The 11,592-nt window shown below is 46.0% G+C and overlaps 1 protein-coding gene across 1 annotated transcript; it reads left to right on the forward strand.

Moving 5' to 3' along the window:
- The first annotated feature begins 6,623 nt into the window (after window positions 1-6,623).
- LOC120032677 (neuronal vesicle trafficking-associated protein 1-like) lies at window positions 6,624-11,240 on the forward strand. The gene is made up of 4 exons (XM_038978875.1): window positions 6,624-6,752; window positions 7,145-7,264; window positions 7,451-7,564; window positions 10,992-11,240. The coding sequence occupies exons 1-4, from the start codon at window positions 6,624-6,626 to the stop codon at window positions 11,238-11,240; spliced, it is 612 nt and encodes a 203-aa protein (XP_038834803.1).
- Window positions 11,241-11,592: the final 352 nt, after the last annotated feature.

Below are 11,592 nucleotides of genomic sequence, written 5' to 3' on the forward strand. Positions count from 1 at the left end.
ATCAATCCCCTTACAGCATAGGGTGATAGTGACACTTTGGTAACCCCTCTCTAAGCAAGGTTATACTTAACATGTGTACCAGCAATAGCATCCTAATGTGGTCCTATTTTAAAGACCCTTTTCCTCATTACCAGGGCCAGATATAGACATGTGGATTAAGGCCAGGTCAGGAATAGTGACTCCTGATGGATACTAATAGGATAACAGGCTAGCTGTTGGTCACACGGGTAATAGCCAGACAGGATAACACAGTCTAAAGTGAAATTATCTAATAGCCCAGAGGGAGGGTGGTGCTCAGAGTTCCTCCTGAATTCCACTTGTAGTCTAGAGAAACAGTCACCGGTAAGAAGCCTAGTTCTATAAGCCTGGTCCCTGTACTAGACAGTATGTACTGATGCCAGCCAAGTCATCATGCTGTGTACGTGATTTAACCGAGTCATGTTGAATCACTGGAACCAAGCTTCCTGCCATCCAGGACCTCATACCAGGCGGTGTCAGAGGAAGGCCCTACAAATGGTCAAAGACTCCAGCCACCCTAGTCATAGACTGTTCTCTCTGCTACCGCACGGCAAGCGGTACCTGAGCGCCAAGTCTAGGTCCAAGAGGCTCCTAAACAGCTTCTACCCCCAATCCATAAGACTCCTGAATACCTAATCAAATGGCTACCCAGACTATTTGCATTGTCCCCCCCTCTTTTACACCGCTGCTACTCTGTTGTTATCATCTATGCATGGTCACTTTAATAACTCTATCTACATGTACATATTACCTCAACTAACCGGTGCTCCCGCATGTTCACTCTGTATCGGTACCCCCCTGTATATAATCTCGCTATTGTTATTTTACTGCTGCTCTTTAATTACATGTTACTTTTATTTCTTATTCTTATCCATACTTTTTAAAACTGCATTGTTGGTTAGGGGCTCGTAAGTAAGCATTTCACTGTAAGGTGTTGTACACCTACACCTGTTGTATTCGGCGCATGTTACTAATACGATTTGATTTGATTTGAAGGCATTTCTATAGTAATTGGGCACACACATATCTGAGACCAGGCTAAAGTTAGGTTTCATAATAAACCGGCTCATACAGGACATAACATTTGTTTGACCTTATCATCATGATCTATTGAATAGTTAATCACCATTTAATGCATTATTTCTAACCAAGTTGGTGAACGTACAGAACTGAACTGAAGGCTCTATTGACTGTCACTGTGGTGCCATCTGTTGGTAACCAGGATAATAACACTGTCAATAGTGTAGAGCGTCTGTAGATACATGAGAGAGTTAGTCATATTTCATGGTCATTTCAATGCAGTCAAATCGGGAGATGAATTGTGATTCCAGTGCAAGATTAGAAAGGTTTTTTTTATTACCATTTTTGCATTGTAATTTTTATTCCCATGCTGAAGAGAAGTGAATTTCAGTTTTTCCAAGACTTGGTAGCCTAGTGACGGCAGGTAGCCTAGCGACGGCAGGTAGCCTTGCGGCGGCAGGTAATCTAGTGACGGCAGGTAGCCTTGCGGCGGCAGGTAGCCTAGCGGTTAGAGAGTTGGGCCAGTAACCTGAAAGGTTGGTGGATCGAATCCCCGAGCTGACAAGGTAGAAATCTGTCGTTCTGCCCCTGAACAAGGCAGTTAACCCACTGTTCCTAGGCTGTCATTGTAAATAAGAATTTGTTCTTAACTGACATGCCTGGTTAAAAAAAAATGTAAATAAAAAATTGGTTGGTAAATAACAAACATCATGAAAGCTCTTAGAGTTTATAAAACGAAGTGCATTCTTACCTAGCATGTTCAAATTGCTTAGTGAGCTATACACCTTGTAATAAATAGTACGCTATACTAGGCACAGCATTGTAATAGTATTGAAGGGATTTGTCACTAGGTGGCAGTATTGTTAATCATTTCGCATTAACAGTGATTTCGGGCTAACCCATTCAGTTACCACCCGTGATACAAGTCAGTATTCAACACCTATCCATCAGAAAGCATGACTTGATTCAAACACTGCATGTCTCAGAATCCTGCATATGGTATACAAATAAAATCCTTTTGACATCATTATGTGACATAACTGTTGAAAAATCACTAACAGTAATCACTTAATAACAGGTAACACTAATCAGGTTACCTTTTTGAATGTATTATAAAAAACGATATAACCGGTTATAACACAAGCTTATGGAGTCCTTGGCCATCTTATGTTGTATCACTTTTATAAAGACTTTATTTGTGCATATTTTATTCTAATAGCTGAATCTCTTACGTGTGTCCTGTTTCTTATTGCAATACTAAATACATGATGTATTCTATTGATACTGATACAATGTAAACCTCCATGGAATGTATAGAATTCACCACTCCACTTCGATGCTATATTTTCCCACCAGTACTTCACTGGTGACACTCTCCGTCTGTACTTCATGTGTAGTTCTTAATGCAGAACACCCTTCTATACACACACGCACACACACACACACTGAATCTCATTCACTCTCGTGTTCTCTCTCACACAAACACACACACACACACACACACTCTCTCCCCCTCTCCCTTCTTCCCTTCTAACTCTAAAGACCATAACCTAATTGATTCTCATTTTCATTATGTTCTCCCAGGGTCTCTCTCTCTCCATCTCCCAGCGAACAACAAAACCCGAGGAGACAGAACAGAACAGTCTGCCTCTCACACTGTGAGGATGACACGACCCTCCCCCTAAAGAGGAAGAAATAGAGGGTCTGCTTTGATGTCCCACCCCCGCAAAGCAAAGGTCAAAATAATAAATGTAGGTCCAATTGAAGGGTATGCAGGGGGGGGACAAAAGGCTCCAAAAGGGGGGCGAACGGTGTATTTTAGTCAGGCAGTCCCTCACAGTCCCTCACAGTGTACTAAAGGCATGATGAATTCATAGAATCAGGCATAACCAAAGACGGAGTAGCAGGGGTCCTCGCGGAGAGAATGGGGTTTTTTAACTGGGCAGACAGGCCTGGCTCCTGCATCCTACTCTTTTTGTAGGCCATCAGTCTTTCTTTCATCCCCTCTTTCTTTCTCTCGCTCTCTGTCTGTTTCTCCTTTGCTCGCTTAACCTCTCAGAGACACACTCTCTCTCTCTCTCTCTCTCACACACACACAAACACACATACACACACTCTCTGACACACACGAACAAATTATCTCTCTCTCACACGCATACAACAGACACCCTCTCTGTCACACACACAAACTCTCACACATAAAACACACACTCTTTCTGATACACACACTCATTCTCTCTCTCTCACACACTCTGATACACACATATTTTCGCTCACTCTCTCTTACAAACACACACACACACACACACACAACAGATGCTCTCACACACACACACAACAGACACTCTTTCACACACACACACACACACAAACACATTCTCTCTCTGAAACGCACACATTCTCTCTCACTCGCTCTCTTACACACACACACGCACACACACACACACACACACACACACACACACACACACAGACACACAGAACGTGTTTTCCCTTTTTCACTTGTTTGGCTTCTGCATCACCTCGTCACCTCTATTGAAAGGCATAATTAGAGGCACTGATGAATCACAGAGCCATCCCATAGACAGGCCCCATCAGCTGCAGCAGCTGCTGCATGTCACATTGTGGCCATTGTGGTTCACAACAAGTCACTTTCGTTTATGTCAGTCTTTGAGGAACTAGGGACTATGTCATTTAAATATGAGCAAGTTTGGTGCAGGTAGTGTTTGATTGGATTAAAAAAGCATATTCATTTTCATTTACATTTTCATTAAAACATTATTGTCAATGATTGAATGGTTGAATGATTTACTCAATCATACATATTAATGGTTTTATTTCATCTGTAGGTCTAGATATTGTTTTTCAACAAATATTGCATGACATATCTATATGAATATCACAAACTGATTTCGGGTATACCACACCAATTCGGTCTCAAAGTCAATATATACAATACTTTGTAGTTATTAAATGTGCATAGAACATTTTGTGGAATTCAATATAGTAGGCTAATACATTTTACTCATGTGAGAAGTAAATAAACTGCATCAACATGTGTAAAACTGTTGATCTGACTGTGTGTGGCATACAGTAGGCATATGGACAGTGCTATGTTGGGACACTACAGCCTGACCTTTGATTTTTTATTATAGGCCTACCCATCTAAAAACGTTCACCTTTACAGTAACATATCAGAGTTAATGTGTAAAATATTATTTCCCTTTGCTTTATTATTCCCAACATCTCCCAGACACATTTAATATGAGGCGCATCATAGAGGCTCCAATTTCCTCTGGAGGATGCAACCAGTACCGAATTACATGCGCAATCCTGCCGTGAATCAGACATCACCACGGTAACCGAACGGTATTCACCATTCTCTGCTTTACCCGTAAACATCCGCGACGCAACCCTACTGATCGTCATCCTAGTACGCAGTAAGTCATTTTTCTCCCTTTGTTATAGCCTATGTGGAATTTATTGTCATCGTTTGTGTGGGCAATTTTATTGATACGGCTGCTTGCGCTTACGTGAATAAATCCGTAGCCTACGGTATCCTATAGTCTACATCGCAAATTACATGATTCGATTGTCACAACAACAAAAACATTGCCTGATGTGAAAACGACATTGGTTGCTTATGTCTTTGTGTCTATTTGAGTATCAATAATGGCTGTATATTTCAAGCATATTGATACGGTTGAGAGCCCTCTCGATATTAATCGAATGCGTGAAAGGAGTAAGCTAAAATTCACAATGGTCTAAACAATTTCAAAGATGACATTGTCATTTGCGACAATGTATCGGTGTTCAAATTAGCCTTCATAACGAATTCTTGAATGTCAATTTCTTCTTGAAATCCATTGCCCTTGCAGCCTATGCAAAGTGCATCTCGAGCAGTCTGTGCCATGACATGAGGTTATAGGTTATGTATGGTGCTTATCGAAACGTTTGTTACCACATGACGTGTGATGTGAGATGAGTTTCACCAGTCATGTTTATGCCATTTCTCTGTCTTGTTTGTTTTCGGGATGTTTGCTATTTGGCCAGTTGTGCTTATCAGTAGAATCTCTGCTGCAGCAAACGCAGCTTTTTCAATGCAGCAAGTTGAGATCAGATGCCTGATTAGTGAACCCTGAAGAAAAAAGTTAACAGGCCTAGATACTATTCGTTTATAGAATCATTATATTTTTGGGATTTGTAAGACTATGTTTTATGTTGTGTTATGTGGTTTTAGCATTTATAAAGCATTAATTCACATCACCTCCTTATTGTACTTCCCAATCAAAATATTCAGAGAATATTGACCAAAAATATGATTAGAAAATATTAAGGAAACTATACTGTTTGTCTGGTTATAATGCCATCCACATTCATCTAAACATTGTTTCATTCATTGCTGATGGGGGAACAGATTTGACAGCTCATTCTGCATTGATATAGCATCAATCAGTCATCGGAATCACCATGGCACCCACAACTCCCTCCTACAGTAGGCTGCAATCTACAGTCTGAAGATGGTGGGCTGTAGTTTTGTACAGACAACTACATTAGCCATTATAGCCACCCACTCACTCCACAGTGCAACAATAGCTAGGCTAATGGAACCTGGAGGAAGTGTGTGTGTGTGTGTGTGTGTGTGTGTGTGTGTGTGTGTGTGTGTGTGTGTGTGTGTGTGTGTGTGTGTGTGTGTGTGTGTGTGTGTGTGTGTGTGTGTGTGTGAGTGAGTGACAGAGAGAGATAGCGAGAGAGAGAGTGTGTGTTTGTGTGTATGTTTTCGTGCTCGTCTGTGTTTCTGCCTGTACCTGTCTGTATGATTGAACCTGCGAGAAGCTGATCTTTGCCCCCTTGTTAGCATCATCGTTATGAGTCATTCTCACAGCGATACAGGATGGCGAGCTACAGAGAAGGGGGTGTTGCGTTTCACACGGCGTCAACGAGCTCAGTGGCTTTCTCACCTTGTGTTCCACATTCAGATGGTGCGCTGATCGAGGAGGAGGGGGAACAGCACAGTTAGACCAACACACACATAGGATATGAAGCAAACACACAGCGTGTGTTCCTGTGTGTAGCCCACGCAACGTCTTTACATGACTCACCTTGGAATTACAGCCAGTATGGACATAATAAACTCTATGCACATTGCCGACTGAAAGAGATACTGTAGGCCTACTTGTGGAAATGGACATAATGACGATGACACCTGGTTTGACACAAACCTCCCAGATAGTGCAGGACGAAGACAGTCGGGCATAAAATGGCAGCCATTTGAATGAAGCTCTCGCCATCATCATCATCATCACCACTATCGTTTTAACATCATCATCAACTTCAGCCACACAAGGAAACAGGGAGCAACTAAGTGGAATAAAACCAAGCTGCATTACCAAGTACCTTACCCTCTGCATAGTAAAGCCAAACCGAGTTGCGTTACCCAGCATCTAATCGTTCAGCACTGTTTGTATCGCGATCCAAATCGTCCAGACAGACAGTCATTGAGAAGTAGTTTGAACCCAACAGAGCTGTGTTACCCAGCATCTGATCCTCTTCTTTCCCCATTCAGATTGTTCAGGCAGGCAGACATGGTGAAGCTGGGCAGTAACCTGGCTGAGAAGCTGGATAAAGAACAGTCTATGGACAATGGCTTTGATAACATCCCCCTCATCACCCCTCTGGAGGTGAACCAGCTGCAACAGCCATACTTAGACAAGGTAACAACGTGCATGTGTGTGTGTGCGTGCGTGTACGTGTGCGTGTGTGTGTGCGGGGGGGGGGGGTGCACGCAGCAATTATTAAACATGTTCAGTACATCCTGTCTGTATATTACATTACACTACACGTCTGGACACACATCAAGCCTACATCGTTTCTGAGCCTGTCATTGGTCCCTGTACTGTGCCTTGACCCAGCCTCCCTGTTATCCCAATGATTCAGAGTGCTGTGGCATCACCCCACACTATCTCAGAGCCTCTTAGATTACATAGTAGATCACACACACACACACACACACACCCCTTACAGTTCTATTTAAGGCAGCAGCCCAGTTCCAACCCAGCGATCTGACTCGGAGAGCTCTGTGTGCCATGCTGCTGTTCATCCTCAGGTAATCGTGAAGACCACAACAGAGTATCAGCTGCAGCAGAAGAAAAAGAAGAAGTTCTACGTGCCGGGAATCAAGAAGCTGAATATAAAACTGTACGACGAGGTATCAGAGAAGGTCAAGGTAAAGTCTTATCTAGGGGCCGGTAGTATGTTTACTGAAGTACTACTGGGAATGGTGATATTCATGGTCGTGTGTGTGTGTGTGTGTGTGTGTGTGTGTGTGTGTGTGTGTGTGTGTGTGTGTGTGTGTGTGTGTGTGTGTGTGTGTGTGTGTGTGTGTGTGTGTGTGTGTGTGTGTGTGTTCCAGCTCACAGGTTTGATCCTCATCACCTTTGGGTTCCTGGCTTGTCTTGTCCTGCTGGTCATGTACAAGGCTCTGTGGTACGATCAACTTACCTGCCCAGAGGGCTTCGTTCTCAAGGTAGGCATCGCTAACACACACACACACCTTCTATCCGAACGGCTTACGTCCCGAGGGCAAGGTAGACTACTGAAAGCATCATCATTACACACACACATAAACACACACTGCCTCCTATCCCAGTCAGACAGTCCTAGAGGTTTTTATAGATTTTTTATTTAACCTTTTTTTAACTAGGCAAGTCAGTTAAGAACAAATTCTTATTTACAATGACGGCCTACACCGGCCAAACCTGGACGACGCTGGGCCAATTGTGCGCCGCCCTATTGGACTCCCGATCACAGCTGGTTGTGACACAGCCTGGAATCAAACCAGGGTGTCTGTAGTGACGCCTCTAGCACTGAGATGCAGTGCCTTAGACCGCTGCGCCACTCGAGGTTACATTCATTAAAACCACAGACAAGAAGCAGAGGTTGTTTCACTAGCGTTCTCTCACAGAGACCAACAGAGGACTATTGTTTAAGTTCTTATAATCGCCTTCACAAACATAATTATCATCCAGTCCCAATGACTTACTAATACACTCTCTCCTATAGTCCGTACTTACTGTACACCTCATCTAGTACTCATACAACATCTAGTACTTGACAACATATTTTCCCACCAGAGACGTCTAAGGGATTCTCTCCCACTCTTTCTGTCTCTTCACTCTGGGAACATAAACTCATTATCTCCTTAGGACACCTCCCAGGCATCGTGTGCTCAGGCAACGCTCCCCGCCTGTTACTCTCTATAAAGGCCCCCTGTCTTGAAAGAGCGAGAGGGAGGCAAGGCTTTTTGGTCAGGCAGTAGATTGGGACGCCCGTGAATCAGAGAGGGGCCTTTCATTAAGGCTGAGCGTGACTAAACTGTGATTAAAGGCTGAAAACGAGATGAGGGAGATGGGCAACGGGGCCTTCCATGCAAAGGCTTTTGATGTAGACGGGTACAGTGTAGCTCGCAGCGTTTTTCCACGGCTAATGTGTTGTTGGAGACATGAAAAGGGGCAGGAAAAAGGAGAATCAAATAGAGGGTGTCGTGGCGTTGTCTTCTGTTTAGCAGAGCGTAGGCAGCCAGGGTTCTTGTGAGAGGTCATTTCCCACAATACTGATGGAAGGTGTAACGGCAGTCTATTTCTTCCTCCTCCTCGGACGAGGAGAGGCGAGAAAGATCGGAGGACCAATGTGCAGAGTGGTAAGTTTCCATGATTTTAATATACACGAAAACAAAACAGAATACAAAATAACAAACGAACTAACCGTAACAGTCCCGTGTGGCACAAACACTGACACAGGAAACAAACACCCACAAACCAAACGTGAAAACCCCGGCTGCCTAAGTATGATTCTCAATCAGGGACAACGATTGACAGCTGCCTCTGATTGAGAATCATACCAGGCCGAACTCAAAATCCCAACATAGAAAAACACACATAGACAACCCACCCCAACTCATGCCCTGACCATACTAAATAAATACAAAACAAGGGAAATAAGGTCAGGAACGTGACAGAACCCCCCCCCCCAAGGTGCGAACTCCGGACGCACCACCTAAAACTCTAGGGGAGGGTCTGGGTGGGCGTCTGTCCGCGGTGTTTGAGCTGCCTGCCTGCCCAGCGCCATCTGAGCTGCCCGTCTGCCCAACACCAACTGAGCTGTCCGTCTGCCCAGCGCCATCTGAGCTGCCCGCCTGCCCAGCGCCATCTGAGCTGTCTGCCTGCCCAGCGGCATCTGAGCTGCCTGCCTGCCCAGCGCCATCTGAGCTGCCTGCCTGCCCAGCGCCGTCTGAGCCGTCCGTCTGTCCCGAGCCGTCAGAGCCGTCCGTCTGTCCCGAGCCGTCAGAGCCGTCCGTCTGTCCCGAGCCGTCAGAGCCGTCCGTCTGTCCCGAGCCGTCAGAGCCGCCCGTCTGTCCCGAGCCGTCAGAGCCGCCCGCCAGTCAGGAGCTGCCAGAGCCGCCCGCCAGTCAGGAGCTGCCAGAGCCGCCCGCCAATCAGGAGCTGCCAGAGCCGCCCGCCAGTCAGGAGCTGCCAGAGCCGCCCGCCAGTCAGGAGCTGCCAGAGCTGCCCGCCAGTCAGGAGCTGCCAGAGCCGCCCGCCAGTCATGAGCTGCCCTCCAGTCATGAGCTGCCCTCCAGTCATGAGCTGCCCTCCAGTCATGAGCTGCCCTCCAGTCCGGAGCTGCCCCTCAGTCCGGAGCTGCCCCTCAGTCCGGAGCTGCCCCTCAGTCCGGAGCTGCCCCTCCGTCCAGTGGCGCCATCTACGATGGTCTTCAGTCCGGGACTCGCTGCAAGGGTCCTCGTTCCTGGGAGGCCACCTAAGCGGGTATTGACTATGGTGGAGTGGGGTCCACGTCCCGCACCTGAGCCGCCGCCGTAGGAAGGCCCACCCGGACCCTCCCCTTCTATGTCAGGTTTGCGGACGGAATCCGCACCTTTGGGCGGGGGGGGGTACTGTCACGCCCTGGCCTTAGTTATCTTTGTTTTTCTTTATTATTTTAGTTAGGTCAGGGTGTGACATGGGGGATGTTTGTGTGTTTTTGTCTCGTATAGGGTGTTTGTATTGTCTAGGGGGTGTTTGTAGAGTTCATGGGGTTGTGTTCAGTGTAGGTGTTTATGTAAGTCTATGGTTGCCTAGATTGGTTCTCAATTAGAGACAGCTGTCTATCGTTGTCTCTGATTGGGAGCCATATTTAGGCAGCCATAGTCATTAGGTAGGTTGTGGGTAATTGTCTATGTGTTAGTTGCCAGTGTCTGCACTTATTTGTTTGTATAGCTTCACGGTCGTCGGTTTGTTGTTTTGTTTAGTTTGTTTTAGTGTTATTCGTCTTTCTTAAATAAATACATGATGTATTTATATCACGCTGCGCCTTGGTCCTCTCTTTCACCCGAAGACGATCGTGACAGAAGGTCAGGTAGTCTGTCAAGAAGCCTTGGATTTCCCTCAGCTTCTCCTGTCAGAGCTTAGCAAATTGGAGGTGGAGTACCTTTCATTTATCTAAGGATGGCAACTCAGGTGTCATATCTAATGAGACGAAGCTGGCACATCTAAGTCTGAATATGAAAAATCATTTCCCTGAAAGAACCTTACTCATGCTCGCCCACGCTGTGGGATAAGACGCTGTATGACTCACTTGTAATAAGTAGTTTCAGTGAAGGGTAAGGCAGTAACATGTGACTTGCCCTCATCCTTTTCCGAGTCCTACCACAACCCATTATGATGACCAGAATCCCTGCTGTCCCTAACCATAAATAGAGGCAACAGTATCATACATCATCACTTTGCACACCCTCTTCACTGACGCTTCTGCCTTCTGGCTCCTGTCTCTTACAGGGTTGGGGATCACTTTCTATTCACTCAATTCAGGAAGTGATTTAAAATGGAAAGTTCTTCACATCCTGAAGTAAATAATAAAATTGACACCAACCATCCTCTCTCCTCTTCCCCATGCAGCACAAGCACTGCACCCCAGCAGCAGTCCTGGAGCCCTGGTACTACACAGAGCAGCAGCAGCAGGAGGACCCGGGCGTGCCCCCCCGCTCCAGCAGTCTCTACACCGCCCTGGGTCACCTCAACCAGGACAAGAGGACCGCCGCTGGCGGCATCATCCCCGAGCTGCCCCCGTCACCATGGTTCCCCGTCATCAACGCCCTGAAGCAAGCCGAGAGGGCCAAAGAGGAGGCAAGTCGTTCGAAGGAGTGAGGGATGGAGGGATTTCCAGAGGGAAAGGGTTTAGGAAGGGGTGATAAAGGTAGAAGGGAATATGGGATTTCCAAAAGGAAGAGTTAGGAAGAGGGGATGGAGATGGAGATGGGGGGGGGGGGAGTGTTGTTTACTTGGTGGAGTTGACTATGAGGTATTGTGGGTAACGCTCCAAATGTCTGTTTAGGTGGCAGCGAACGTGACTCATTTGCAGTAAAAATGTATCTCCCTATGACGTTATCAGTGAAGACCACCGCCTTGTGTTATGTGTGTGCGTGCCTGTGCGAGCGAGAAAGAGAGAGAGAGAGGTGAGAGATGTGCGTGTGAGAAGCGTTGGAGAACTGAACATAAC

The sequence above is a fragment of the Salvelinus namaycush genome, chromosome 39 (assembly GCF_016432855.1).
Source record: "Salvelinus namaycush isolate Seneca chromosome 39, SaNama_1.0, whole genome shotgun sequence".
In the NCBI taxonomy this organism is placed as follows: Eukaryota; Metazoa; Chordata; class Actinopteri; order Salmoniformes; family Salmonidae; genus Salvelinus; species Salvelinus namaycush.